This window comes from Poecilia reticulata, chromosome 14 (assembly GCF_904066995.2).
Source record: "Poecilia reticulata chromosome 14, P_reticulata-male-v2, whole genome shotgun sequence".
NCBI classification, from domain to species: domain Eukaryota; kingdom Metazoa; phylum Chordata; class Actinopteri; order Cyprinodontiformes; family Poeciliidae; genus Poecilia; species Poecilia reticulata.
Window position 1 is genome coordinate 26,872,512 of NC_088843.1, and position 15,391 is coordinate 26,887,902.

At 36.6% G+C, this 15,391-nt stretch overlaps 1 protein-coding gene across 1 annotated transcript; it reads left to right on the top strand.

Moving 5' to 3' along the window:
- The first annotated feature begins 600 nt into the window (after nucleotides 1-600).
- On the top strand, nucleotides 601-15,240 carry arl10 (ADP-ribosylation factor-like 10). The gene is made up of 4 exons (XM_008428435.3): nucleotides 601-927; nucleotides 6,327-6,510; nucleotides 11,093-11,268; nucleotides 13,786-15,240. The coding sequence occupies exons 1-4, from the start codon at nucleotides 790-792 to the stop codon at nucleotides 13,957-13,959; spliced, it is 672 nt and encodes a 223-aa protein (XP_008426657.1). The 5' UTR covers nucleotides 601-789; the 3' UTR covers nucleotides 13,960-15,240.
- Nucleotides 15,241-15,391: the final 151 nt, after the last annotated feature.

Below are 15,391 nucleotides of genomic sequence, written 5' to 3' on the forward strand. Positions count from 1 at the left end.
ACGACGGAGTAAGGCCACGCTAAGAAAACAACAATAAAATGACAAGAAGTATTAATATTACGAGAATAAATGAAAAGTAATATGAGAATAATAATTCTCATACTATGACACTATGACTGTCACATTTCGAAAATAATGTGACAGTCATATTATATTATAGTTAATATAAATATTAAGTCGTAAAATTACTTAATTCTTATAATACCATAATCTCATATTATTTCTACTTTATTCTCACACTTATTTTCGTAATTAATTAATTTTTTTCTGCCATCGTTCTCCGTCGTAATAATGTAATGAAGAAGTATGTGTAATTCCTTTTCATATGTTATTTATTGAATATAAATATTCCTCGTATTATTTAACCAAACAGATTTCATTTATAAAAATAATTATATGAAGAATTTGAATTATATTTGTCAGTGAAAGTGAGTGGGATTTAAACTGCATAGAAAATAGCAGCAGTTAAAATACAAATAAATAAACCTTTAATAAATCCAATAAATAAAAACATTAAATTAATTAAGATTCAACGGACAGAAGGTCTGACTGCTTTAATTCCGCTTTACCCAGAAGACGCTCGCCGTTTCCGAGCCACACTCGAACGCACCAAATTTCCATATTCTTTCACGCGCCTCTCGAAAACAAAAACAGGCAGAGAGAGAGAGAGGTAGATAGACTGCGCGGTCGCATGTAGTCAGTATAGGCAGCGGAACCTGAAGGAGCAGGAAGCTCCACGAGCAGACTCCCGTCCACCGGTCTTTGGTTCCGGTTCTGCCCACCTCACACATGGTTCTCCTCCGGCATATCTCAATCGCCTTGACCGCCGCCGTGGCCGCCCTGGGCTCCGCTCTCTTCATCGCCCTCAACTACTTCTACAAGCGGCGCGTATGGTCCCCGCAGGCGGCGTACTGCACCATCACAGAGGTGAGAGAGGTTCTGATGTAATTCTTTAGTAATTAAAAGAGAGCCGCTCAAGCTATTTCAGGCGATATTTTTACTAAAAAGAAGAAAAACGCCGCAGAATCCCGATCCCTGAATAATGAAGGTTAGGACTGGAAACAACAAGAATGATAAGAATAGTGATGAAGAGGAGGCTTCTGGCAAATACAAAGTGGCAGGCTGTAAGGAAGATGATGATAAATACCTATGACGGTGATTGAAGATAATTTAAATATGATAAGTGATGATGAAGGTAACTTCAATGGAGGAGGAAGACAAGTTTAACAGTGATGATTATGATGACAATGTTAATGAAATGGAGGGAAATGATGAGTAGAGGACAGAGACAGGGAGTCAAATTGATGGAAAGTTGAGTGAACGGATGGATTGGGAAGACAAATACAAACAGGTGGAAAGTTGGATATGATAGAGGGCTGAATGATAGATATTAAAGGAAGAATAGAGGGACAGAGTTTTATGGACAAATGCACTGATGGATGAACAGATTGAGGGATGAATGGAAGTACGGAAGTACGGATGGATGGATGGATGGATGGATGGATGGATGGATGGATGGATGGATGGATGGATGGATGGATGGATGTCTAAAATGGATGGACACTTAGATAGCCAGTTGGATTAGACAAAGGGATGGATGGCATGGTTGGATGTATTCTGGATGGATGTTCCAAGGAATCTTGTTTCTGTCTGTTATGAACAGTTCACGTGTGTCTACAGTTTTCCCAAATGAACATTGGAATGACAGAGGACACATGTTTCACTGTCTTCTGAACATGGAGCACATAATGGACAACAACATTAGGGATGCTATTCCTACATTTATTCTCTTTTAATTAACAAAAAAATAACTAGCTATAGCTTTAGTAATCGATTAATCAGTTATTTGAACGATTATTTGGACAATTAATCAATTATTCAGATAATTAATCACATATAATATTTGACACATTCTGCAGATTTTTTATGTGACCACTTAAGGTTTTCTTAAACACAATATATTATAAGATGCAAACAAATTCCTTCTTTTAAATAAGAAAATTAACACGTTATTTGTTCATTGTGAAATAGAAAATTAGAAATATCTTAAAAGATGCCATTAAACAATTCAATTCCTTTAAATAAGAGAATAAACATTTTATTGCCGAAAATGTAATAACATAGCATTCTTTAGTGTATGCTTGATTATTGGTCCATTAATTGATTTCTTTTATTTTTTTGATTGATTGATTGATGGATTAATAGTTGGAGAGCAAAAGGTGTTTAATAGAAGATTTTGAGGTTTTTTATTACATAATTTGAACCAAATAAAAGCTAAAACTGCCACTTCTGAGTAGAACATATTTGTAGACATAGAAGGTTTTTTTTCTATTCTCAATTACAAAATGTGTATATTTATTGTACGGTTTTGGCTAAATTATAGATTGAACATGCCATTCTTCCAACAAATTACCTTTTTTTGAGTCTGTATGCTCCAGTTAACAGTTAATTGATTACTAAAGTAGTTGAGAATTATTTCAATAATCGATTCATCATAATTAATCGCTTCAACCCTAAAACAAACATTGTGCCAGTTTCTTTTCATTCGACGGTTTCAGGCCAAGTTTAACTGAGTTTATCTCGTTTTTCCCTGGAACCATGTCAGTCTTTCTTTATGAACTTTGGCGTGAATCTAAAATCTATTTGTTTGTCTCTAATCTTGTTTCTTCGTCTCAGAATGTATCAGTTCATTTTCAGAGGATAACGGTGGCTGGCAGAGATCCCACGTGGAGTTGTGTTTTAGTTCCTGGAGCCAAAATGTTCCAAGGAGGTGGAGGACGAACAGACTCGCGGGGCTAAAGATGGCGGTGTGAAATTTGCTAGAAGGGTCTATAAACTACACACCCATCATGACCTTAACTTAGATATTAAAATGGAAAAAGTAACTTAAAAAAAACTGAATATGTAAGATAACAGCTTGGGCTGTTGACACAGGACAGGTTGACCCATCTGACTGGACTGCATTTTTCACATTCCTGACTTCTGACCATCTTAGACGAGTGTTTTTCCATCTGTAGCCACAAACTTCTTTATAAACCATCACAAACTCACAAAGAAAAAGACCTATCTTGCATGTTTACCATAATTATGCACCAGTTATGTAACATGTTTACCACATGAAGTCCTCTTCAAATACTTTAGGTTATAACACAATAAAAGATTCTTATAAGTCCAAGGTGTACTTAGGGCTTCACTTACTTAGGTTAACTGGAATATACAGACTCATAATAGGGCCATATTCCTAAAAGAACAACACACTCAGAGAGCAGTAATTAAGCAAAAACTATTAAAAAAATTAAATAAAATCTACATTTTTCATTTAAGATGAAGAAACTCTTCTTTTTCTGTAAATATGTCCATTGTCCAATATGTCTCAAGTAGCTCAGTTTTAACTTCACCCAGTTCAAATTCTGTAAAAGAGAGAGAAAAAAATATATGAAGCCCCCTTTGCTATCCAAACGGTCAATCCAAAAAATAACCAACAGAACCTTAAAATGTCATAAATCAAGCAAGAAGGGCTGAGCTGTTCATAGATTGATGTTGTGTTTATTAGATGCAGATTCATCTTTTACTACAAATGATCAAGCATTCATTGAAAGATCATAATTGCATTTTAGACAGTGAAATGTTTATATTTTATTTATACAAGGAAATTAATTATTTATTTATTTGCACATTTAATGCATTTCTAAAATTGTATAAAAAGGCTAAAATGGTTAAATGAAAAATTTGCAGAATGTACCAATTTTTCTATCAAATTAATTGATTAATCGTTAGAATAATCGATTACCAAGTTAATCATTGCATGCAGCCCTGCATGCTTTTAAAATGAAAATGTTCATACTAATTCCCCTGTACTCTGATTCCCCTAAGAAAAATACAAAGTTTGGAATTTGCTTTTACATGCTGTTTCCAGGTTTGCATTAGTGTGGAAAAATAAAAATGAGCTTGAAAAAATGGAAAAATATTGGATTTTCTTGAGAAAGAAACCTAATAACTGACAGTCCAAATATCTTCAAAGACCCAAGATGGTTGGAGACCGTCCCTCAGATCAGCACTCTGCTGTAACGATTTCCATGTTTTATCAGCCCTCTGCTTCCAAACAACCTGCTCCACTCATGAATAAACTCTGATTCAGTCAATGGATTTTGTGCTGAAAAGGCTTCAAATTATAATCTTAGCTGTTATCTTCCAGCGGAAAGGTTTGTTCAGCTGAAGCAAAACTTAAAAATAAAACTGCTTCATCAACATGTTTTCTCATTTTGCAGAAGTCTGAGCGAACTGGGATTTTATAATACATGATGTGGCAGAACCCATGCAGGCAGTTTAAATGTTTACCATTTCTTCATTCCATTCAGGATTATCAAAATGATTTATATTTTGCTGCATGTCAGAAAGATGAGAGATTTATGTATTTAGATGTATTTTAAAGGCAACACTTCCAACACCCTGCTTCCTTGTGTGACATGTTTTGAAAATCCACATCTTTGGGTTACAATTTCTAGTTACCTGAAGATTAATTTGTTCAAACAATTCAAGAAAAGGATATAAAAACCATAAAAATGTCCAAACATCAAAGCGTTCAGAAAGGAGACAAGTGTTTTGGTACGTAATGTGGAAATTCGGTGTGCACCGATATAAAAATTTGGGCTGATATCAACATCTGATATAAATAAGAACTATTACATTTTTCGAAAAATAGTTAATGTGAGAAAGTGGAGATGGAAACACATTTCTAGAGCAAGTTCTGACATATTGAACGCTCCCATTGACTGGCGGGTACCAGAGACACAAAACTTGAAAAAAGTGTGTCTCTTTGCAGCCATTTTACATGTATTCACATGTAAAGTTACTGGTGGGGTGTGGCCGTATTTCTGAGCAGGACCTTATTTGGATTTAAAGAGACAAGACGCCCTAACAGCTCATGAAAGAGACTCAAAATAGGCAGAACTGACCAGAAATCTCATTGCATAAGAATGATTTTGTACAAAATGTAATGAACATGTTTAGTATAGACCAGAGATCTATCCTAACCTAATAAAGGAAGCATAATAAGTCATCTTTAAGGACAATGTTTGGGCACAACTATCACAAAACACTGGTCTCAGTTTTGTTGGAAATTCTACAATTCATCCAGATAAAATTGTGTACATTTGTAAATTAACCAATGTGTTTCTAATTATTCTTTCATGTAGCAAATATAAATAATTTTGGTAATTCAGACCGACATAAAGCAAACATAAGTTTAGTCCGACTTAATTTCAGACAAAGAGGTCAAAAAAGTTTAATACAATTATGCAAATATTACGTTTTAGCTAAAACTATTTAATCTGGGATTAAAAGTCGAGCTGGGATAATAAAGTCCATGCAGACACAGGGAAACATCGCTGCAGCGTTGGAGAGATTTCTGCACAGTCAGGGTTTGGAATTTGTCTCCGACTCAACCAGGAACACACAGAGCCAAGCATCGAAAGTTGTTCCCCAGCAGCACTGGGCAGACATTACACATGAAAACTACCATCCATGGGTCTTAGAACGCTTTATTCTGCAGCAGCTGCAGTCATTTCATTGTGAATTTATTAAAAACATGTACACATTTTAAAGTGATCAAGATTAATCATGCAGCAGCTAAGCGAGGAAATGTTTCTAATAAGAGAGATGATGAGTTTTGGCTCTAAAAGATCTGATATGAATTAGTAATTAAACAGCTGGAATTAAACCAAAGCTTGTTTGGGTTCCTAAAAAGGAGAGGACTCCTGGTGTCCAATCAGCACTTTTATTAGTGCAATGTTGGCAAAATATGAGTCTACTCTCTGCTGATTCAAATTTCTGATCATTAAAGTGAAATAAAACGTTAGAGTGTGTAATAAATGCATATTGATGCATAAACGATGATCCTGTCTGATTCAGTTATCTTTGTTAGGACTGTTGAGAAAACTAATGCAGTTTGTGAACAAACTCAGCACAGTTGATAATATAAATATGAACATGGTAGCTGTTATTAACATTGTTTTTGATAATTATATACCCACATAGAGGTTATGGTTGGACAGTTGATGTTTAACTGTCAATAATTTTACATTGGTTTTGTAAAATTATTCACACCACTAAATACCGTGAATCCGTGGTATTCACAGGTGTTGGGAACCTGGACCATATAACTCAAGAGGAAAAAAATCTGTGAATACTTGAGTTTAAGTCTAAATGCTTATGCGTTCATATTGAAACACTAAAATGTTAATTTAATCTTTTCCCACCATAAATCCCCCTGCTCGGGGGTTTCCTAATGAACGTGTTTAATCTGATTTCTCTGACTCCGCCCGCAGGAGGAAGAGGAGCGCGAGAAGAGGCAGGTTCTGGTTCTGGGCCTGGATGGAGCGGGGAAGAGCAGCATGCTGCAGGGTTTGACCCCCGGGGAGTCGGCGGCCAAAAGGGGCCGATGCCGGCCCACCCGCGGCTTCAACTTCATGAGCTTGGACGCCCCCAGCTGTCAGCTCGACTTTCTGGAGAGTAGGTCTCCTTTCATCCTGTTCTGTGTGGATTTCTGTTTTAAGATCATGAAAGGCAGAAATTACCCCTTGGTTCTGAACAGCGGTGGCCTTTATTTGATCAACGACTAAAACTGCCCCAGTTAGGCTGCGTCTGATTCTCAAGCAGCATTTTAAAGCCTGAAAAATGTAGCTGTACTGAAAGGCAGCAGAAATAAAATAATAACTCCATTCAGTAATGATGGTAGCGTGAAATCCTGAGGCCTGAGATTGAGTTTGAGGAGTGCGTCATGCTCTGCGACTGATTTATTCATGATCTGAACATCTAATCGGTTTCTCATCTCAGTGAGCGAAGCCCAAGCCGCCACCCACTCAGAGCGCTTCAGAGGCTGAGCGGCAAATATCAGAGCATTGTGCCTGACGCCGATGCAAAAAATTTAGTCCCTCTCACACATACAAAAAATGTCCCTCACACATACAAAACTGAGTCTCTCACATACAAAATAATGAGTCTATATTTTATTAGTTTATATGTGCAATCTTAGTCCTGTGACTAAGACAAAAAAATTGTTTGAGTGTGTGATATTTTAGTGGTGTATGTGTGCAATTTTAGTATTTTGTGTGTGCGTGTGCGACATGTTAGTGGTGTGTATGTGCAATTTTGGGATTTTGTGTATGCGTATGGGATAAAATTTGTGGGCGTGTGTGACATTTTAGTAGTGTGTATGCGCAATTTAAGTATTTTTTGAGTGTGTGTGAGTCTTTCGTAGTGTGTGAGAGACAAAACATAGATTTTGTCCTAAACAGCCCCTCATACGATATACCAACCCAACAAAAACCAATAAACAAAAATCAATAAAGTAAGAACTGGATTGTAGATTCAAAGAGGGCATGTTATGCAAAAGCCACATTTGCATGTTTTTGTTTTTCCATTTGGGTTTCTACTGCTTCTAAAAACAAAACAATCTTAAAAAACCATATAGCCTTTTGACAATAACTTTATTTGTTTTGGTATCTGGAAAATTAACCTTTTCAAAAATCTCCATAATGTAAAGTCACAAATCACCAGACACCTTGCCATTATCTACCAACCCCAGCAAAACCCTGGGCTGTTACCTGGCAACCCAAGTGGAGCTCCAGCACATTTGGTCGGCTGGTTTTATCACTGCATGCGCTGTACAATGGCTCCTGAAAAAGACAAGTGTTTTGTTGTTGACTTCCCATCCAGAAACCACTTGCTGCATTCTTGTTGGTTGTGCAGGAGACTCTGTTAATGCTTTTCAAAGTTGTACAGCTGTACAATTATGCATCTGTTTTCAGCCATTTTCATTTGTGAGTGTAATAAACATTGAGTTGGGGGGCGTGGTCCGGCAGAAGCTTATTTGGATTTAAAGTGACAGAGCCCTAAAGCAGCTCATTCTGAAAGGACCTCAAAATAGGCAAAACTGATCAGATTAAAATCTCATTATGTAAAAATTATTTTGTGCAAAAATTTTTTTATGAATATGTAGATGTGGTCTAACCTGTTGAAGATGCAACAAATAATAAAATACCTTTAGAAATAAGAAAATAAGCTTCTTTTTACCTAAAATGAAGAAACAGCATTTAGTGAGATTAGTCATTTATAGCACAGGATGTGCAGCTAAAACAGTGTAGATCTAATGGATTAACCAATTAATCATTTGATAGCAAAAGGTGCTTAATAGATGACATTTTTTTATAGAATTGGAATTGGGTGAAACTACAACTATGCCACTTTAGGAGTCATGAGTAGAAAATACCAAAGACAGACAATATTTTTCACCTTAAATGTTTAAATTTCTACAGTTTTGGCATAATTACGGCTCTGAATATGTAGTTTTTTCAGCAAATTGTCTTTTTTACTCTGTATACTCCAGTTAATGATAAATCAATTACTACATTATTTATTTATTATTTTAACAATCACAAGTAATCATTTCAGCCCTAATTCAATGACCATTTTGGCTAAAATTTTAACTCAACATTTTTGGTTTAGGTTTTCTGATGCTTAAAGGACGAGTACAAAATTTTAAACTCATGAAACGTGATGAATAATGAATGAGAGTTGACGTCCTTCCATGAGTCAAACGTGCAAACTGCGCCCAGATAACAGCTTACAATATGCAACAGACTGGAAACATCTTAGAGGAAGCAAACTCAGATACAAGGAATGTGCCAAAGTTCAGATTAGATGAACTTTAGATCCAATTCCAGGCATAAAGTCAGAGTGGGGAGTTCCTGTAAACATCCAAACAGACTCGTAATAATTCGTGCATTTTCCACCTAGCGCTTGTTCTGCAGTGAAGCACAGGCTGCCAAAGCCCACACAAGAACAAGCTGAACTTCTGCAGCCGAGGCAGATGCTAACCACCTCCCTGGGTGATTACAAGGCTTGCCAAGCTGCTGCAGAGACCTTCATCATCACAAACACTCCCACCTCCTTCACAGTCATATGCTGCATGTTGCACATGTGGGTGTGCATTCTAATGAGAGCGCCCAGCTGAGCAGTGCGTCCAGACTCCATATCGCTTCTGGTTAGCAGGTATTTATGGCTGCCAGATCCCATCAGCCTGAGGTACATCACAGCCCCAGTCTCCTAGCAACTTCCTCTAATTGATGCTCACCAGTGGGGACCAAAAGTCATGGCTGGCAGCGTGTGAGGAGAGATCAGTTTGACCGCCGAGCGCCTGCAGACATCAGAGCTTTCAGTTGATGTGAAACTTTGCTTCGCTTGAATCTGAATCTGAATCTGTGCCGTTGTGATGTGTGCGGAGTGCTGCAGCATGCGGCGGCGGTCAGTTCATACCAGTGGAGTCAGTTCATACCAAAGCTAACAGGGCCAGACTTTAGAACGACCCTCCAGGGTCAGGAGTCCAGAACTAAGATTGTTTGGGGGCCCCAAAGATTGCTCTTTTCTTTTTTTTCTAATGAATATGTTTTTTGTAGAGCCCTATGACATCTGTTGTATTATTTTCCTAATTCAACTTTTTTCTTTTTCTAAATTCTATTTTAACCATATTAACCAAAAAATAATGCTAATATGGTGTGAATGAAACAAAACATTTAGCAAAGCAATAGTTCTGTTTTAAGTATAAAAGACGTCTGTGGTTCAACAAAACATTGGTTTTACAAGATGTTAGTGTTTCCCCATCATTTCTTTTTTTTAAAAAACTCAAAACATTATGTGCAAAAACGAAGAATCTTGTTTTAAACATAAAAGAAGTATTATGTAAAATTGACTTTTCAGAGATTTACATCATGCTATAAAGTTATTCCTTCATCAAAAACACACCTGGAGTGTTGCTTTAATTCTTTCATGCATGTTTGAGAAATCCTTTAATCTCCATGGCAACTATTCAGCTCTGTAAAACGCCTGGGTGGAGCTAATTCCGCCTTCAAGGTGCAGCTCCTCATCAGAGCTACAATTTCTAAGCTTCCAACCTTTTGCATCATTGAATTTCCCTCCCCTGCGACACTCAGCCCCTTCAGACTAGCCAGCAGCCATTAGCTAACACCTGGTGGAACTGAGCATCTGCTGAGCTCATTATGAGCTGCTTCTCAGTCAAATGCTAGTAGAGACTTTTTCTAAAGGGTTAATAGAGGAACACTATTGGGGTGTCTTTTTAAATGAATTTAAGACTTTAAGGATGTGCTGTTTAAAAAATGATGGATGACTGGGCTCTGTTTCTGTAAACAGATTCAACAAGGATGCACAGGAATAAATGACAGGTGTACCCAATACCCACACGGTTTCTTCTGGACAGGAGAAGAAAAAAGAGTCAATCAAGTGTGGAACATCAAAGTCTTAAGGCCAATCTTTTATAGGAAAACAACATATTACATAAAGACAGAGGAACGAAGCTGTTAGATTTCCCTCCAGATCTTTCTCTACAAACCAATTTCCCATGAAGATGCCGCCTCAGCTCGTTTCCTCCTTTATTGAGAATTGGATCTCATTCTTGTTACAATGAAAATGGAATAAATCTGTGGCCAATTTGTTTATAGGAGCTTATCAAATTCTGCTTGTCAAACTGTCCGTTTATTTATTAAAGTGGGACCCGGAGTGGTAAAGGATGTTGACAGAAACTGCAGAGGAAAAGCCCTGGAGGAACGGGATGAAAGAGGCAGCAGGAATATCCTCTCTCAATGGAGCATTTTTTTTTGTCACTAAAATGTTTCAGATTATCAAACTAATTCATTTTTGACAAAGATAAACAGAGCAAATAGAAAAAGTAGGCTTTAAATCATGGTTTAATTTATTAGAGAGTAAAAAAGAAAAGTAATTATCCCCTAAAACTAATGGTTGAACCATCTTTAACAGCAATAACTGTTGGCATTAGCTATTTAATTATTGTACAGTTATTCTGGCCCACTGCTGTTTGACAGATTTTTGAGAATCAGTGACGTTCATCAATCATATTTGAGTCAATACTTTGACTATGCCACTTACACCTTCTTTTTCTTTATTTTTCATGGTTTTATGAGACAAAGACGTGCTTGGAGTCTGATTAACTGACTGGATTCGCCAGACTTGTAGAACTGAGAGTCATCAGCATAACGTTGAAAAGGTTCCTTCTCTGCAGTTGGTGGTGGAGAGGACCTGCGGCGATACTGGGGGGACTACCTGAGACGGACCCACATTCTAGTCTATGTGGTGGACTCATCGGACAGGAGCCGCCTCCCATTAGCTAAGGCTGAACTGCACCGCCTCCTGAGGGTGGAGCCACAGCTGCCTGTTGTTGTCTTGGGAAACAAGCAGGTAAACTACAAGACAGGCTGTTGTTTTCAAGTAGAACAACAATGTTGGTGGTGAACACTTAGGGCCAGTCCGCATGGAGACGGTTTTAGGTATATCAGCGAAAGTTCTTTTGTGCATTCACGTGGATTTGTTATCTTGGGAAACCAGAAATGATCATTTTTGAAACCAGGTTTCAAAGTGAATACATTTCAGAACACTGGTCTCATGCTCTGTGCGACGGCACATCTTTTCTTTTTTTAATTGATGACCTTTTCCATCTATCCCTCTTGTTTGTCCCTCTCTCAAACAAACCAGGCACCGTTCATTCTGTGGTTTTTGTGTTGTTCTCTGGCAGTGTTACAGCGCCACCGAATGGGCTGGAATACATACTACAACATTTTCTGTGGTGCTGCATCCTGTCATGTTGACCATGTTGATGTAGTTTTTTTCTTATTCATTTACAAAAATATACCGTGCTTGTCTGTATGTACAGGGCCTTGGGCCTTGTCTACGTGGGAACATTTTTTCTAAAAGAGGTTGTCAGTTTTAGAGACATCTGCGTTCACACGTGACCATTTCCAGAAATGTTTCAATCCACACTGAAACACTGAAAACGACCCAAAGTGAATCTATTGGGCTTCTCCTTGGCACATGGTAATGTTGAAAAAAAAAAGGTGAAGAAATCAGGACTACACAGAGTGAATGTTTTCATTTTCCTTTTTTTTTGGGATGAAGTACCCAAAAGGGCAGAACTTCGACTCGGCAGGAAATGTAATGTTTTTTATTGTTGATTCAATGTTGCATGACTGTTTTCGTGTTTAATGATTTAAAACACTTTGAAATGCCTTGCTGCTAAAATGTGCTATACAATTTGATTGATTGATTGATTGATTGATTGATTGATTGATTGATTGATTGATTGATTGATTGATTGATTGATTGATTGATTGATTGATTGATAAAAGGACGGCAATTAATAACACATGAAGTTAAAAAAATTATATAATATTAATAAAGCAGGTGAATGTAATTTCCTCTTTAGCTGTCCTGCAGAAATAACTCAACTCCTGAAATAAACATGCCTACATTTCCTCCTCCACTCATATTTCTTCACTCCGTTCTCCACTTCTGGAATTATGCATGACTCCTGGAGAGAGGAAGGAATATTTATCACATCTAACATCGGAGCAGCGTAGCTTTCATCCTCTCGTTGCTGTGGACTGACAGTATAATGAGCTTAAAATGAATTCAACTCAAACTGCACAATGATCCGTAATGATGCACAGTAGCTGAAGCTCAGGCAGAATGTGGTGTTTAACGTTTTCTAAAGCTCTACAGGTGAGTTTAACACACTGTTCCTTCGCTGCTTTCATCTGGAAAATTAATGAGGTGAATCAAATCAAACAGAATATTTCCTCAAGACTTATGAAATCTGTACGATATTATTTTTTTAGTTAGAGCATTACGGTAAGGTTGGGAATTGCGCATCAAAATACACAATGGAACTGTTGAATCATTCAAGTCAAAAACAGCTAAATAAAGCATTCCACAGACGGTTATACAAGTCGTCACTTCATCCAGAACATTCTTCCATGCCTTTTATCACATTCAGTCAAATTACAATAAGAACTTCTGTGTTGAATAGGATGCGGTTAATAGAAATAAGGCAGAAATCTACGGCTTTAATGGTCTCTGTAGAAGGGCTATAATGCAATCACTGCTTTCATGGAGATGAGCTCGAACAAAAACAGCAGCCACCATTAATAAATTTAACATGGAGTTATATATACTCAAACAATGGTTAGGATTTGTGTTCTTTCCTTTGTTTTAGGTTATCCACCATTTGATGAAATTGATGATTTAAATCATTTTAGGTATTAACTGCCAGTGAAAATGACCTAAAGATTGATTAAAATTCCCCCAAAACACATATTATATTGAATTTTCAAATTCTTCAATCCAATTACATTATATATAAGTTAAAAATGTTTTAAACAGTAGGCTAATGTCCTTGTTTTTCATTTGATAGTTATGCTAGTTGGTAAAGCTAAAGTCTCAAATTGTATTCATAGTTTCAACACTAGGAGATTCAAAATCAGTTCATTAATATTAAAGTAATATTAAAAAAACATTGAAGTTGCTCATCTGAAGTTAGCTGCTTACTAGAGAAATAGCAACAGCAACATCATATGAATATATAGTTAGCATGAATTTTTGGGCAAATTGCCACAGTTTTCAATAATGGCTAGCTATGAAACTTCTGTTTAAAATCATATGTAGAGTTTATGAACCAAAAATCAAAAATAAAACAAAATCAAAAATTTGCCTGACAGAAAAGTCCTGTGAGAAAAAAAGATTATGTAGAAAATACAAAGAAATAGTCATGCCACCAAAAAATATAAGATCTGTGATTAGCGTATTTAAGGTCAACTTACCTTTTTTTAAATTAATTTAAGACATTTTAAAGCCACATTTACAACTTTTTAAGGGTGTGTGGACACCTTGTTTTAAAAATGCATTCATGTTCCATTGCCACAGGATAAACTGAATGCCTTGAGTGTGGCAGAACTCCATGAAGCCTTGTCTCTGGACGTCGTGACTGATGACAGGAAGCTGTTCCTGCTCGCTGCCCAGCTGGACTCCCAGGAAACCAAGAGGAAGGCCTGCCAAGGTCTGGACATCGTCCAGGATCTCATCCTACAGCTCGTCTGATCTCGCATGGAAACGGGCTGACTGAGCCAGAAATGGAGCCTATAAGAACATGGTTCACCCCTTTTCCTGTTTGGTGAGAGGTCTGCACTAGACGAGGAGGTGACAGACGGAAAATCCTCCACCGCCATGGAGCTTTCATGCAAACAAGAGGAAGAGGAGGAACACAAAATGTGGAATAGGAGGATGAAGTTTTAATGAAATCAGGTCAAACTGTCCCAGGTTTACTAAAGCTAAGTCATTTTTAACCAAGACATTGTAACATTTCATCTGAAGCTGCACACATATTATTTGTTGGTTTCTTGTAGATGTTTTTATGCAGAGAAGAGATTAAAGTGTTCATTCTCCTGTAGATTAACGAATGACACAAGCTCTATAAAATAATTTCCTAATGGGATAATTACTGACTCCTGTGTTGATATTTTATTGATGGAGATTAAAAATGGAGCCCTATGACATTTTATACAACAGCCTTGCTGTATAAAGACAGTTTGCTGTTGGCGATTGTATTTAAGGGGAAACTAAATGTATTTCCAGTGACTTTTAACTGTTTGTATTACATAATATTCTTAACTTTGTAATTTCCCAGCATTAGTTAGCCTGGTAAATATGCAAAGATATTACGAACAGAGCTAAATCACAAATTTAATAGAAGGTCAAGAGGTGTTTGAAAAAAAGTTCCTGAATATTAATTTTAGCATATGTTAGCCTTTTACCTGAGAGCTTTTGAAAATGAACCAGATGCCCACTTTGATTTATTATGGAATATCATTACACTCTATAGGGATATAACAATTATCTTTAAACACTGTTTTAAACTCAAAATTATTGATTTATCATTTTACTGGAGTTTTGACACCACTTCTGTTTGTACAAGTTGTTTTTTTGTTGTTGTTTTGTATTTTTTTTTACAATTTAGTGTATGCTGGAAAGTAAATTAGACTTTTTTTCTTTTTACCGAGTTATGCTTAAAATAACAATGAATAAAAAAAAAAATTCTAATGAAGACAATCAGCAATAAATTGTCCAATTTCCAGTTTTTTCTGCAACAGAGACATTCTCTTTCACACAATTGAGGTTGAATTGGTATCTTAGGTAAAGTGTTGCTGTAACTTTAATCTGACATCTATTATGTAGTTTGTAGCTAAAAATGGATTTTATATTTGTGTTTTTTTTCCTTGCATTTTTTGTCCTACATGTTGTGCTGATTACATGTTTTAGTCTAAAGAAATTTGATTGCATCCTAGTTTCAAATTGAACTTAAATAAACTTATGTGAATCTTTTCTTTTCTGTTGACTGATGCTTTGTAAATAAAATAGTTTGAATGGCTTAAAATAATTTCTCCAGTAAAGACAAACAAAAATAAGCCATTTTAAGTCTTTAGGAAACCGTCAAAAAATGTCTCAAAAAAGGACCAAGGCAGGATTAGATGAA

What these genes read in the sequence shown, in the direction of transcription:
- arl10 (XM_008428435.3), top strand. Translation starts at nt 790, where the DNA reads ATGGTTCTCCTCCGGCATATCTCAATCGCCTTGACCGCCGCCGTGGCC. An exon ending in TCAGCTCGACTTTCTGGAGA is followed by an intron (nt 6,511 to 11,092) that starts GTAGGTCTCCTT and finishes CCTTCTCTGCAG; the next exon opens with TTGGTGGTGGAGAGGACCTG. An exon ending in TTGTCTTGGGAAACAAGCAG is followed by an intron (nt 11,269 to 13,785) that starts GTAAACTACAAG and finishes CCATTGCCACAG; the next exon opens with GATAAACTGAATGCCTTGAG.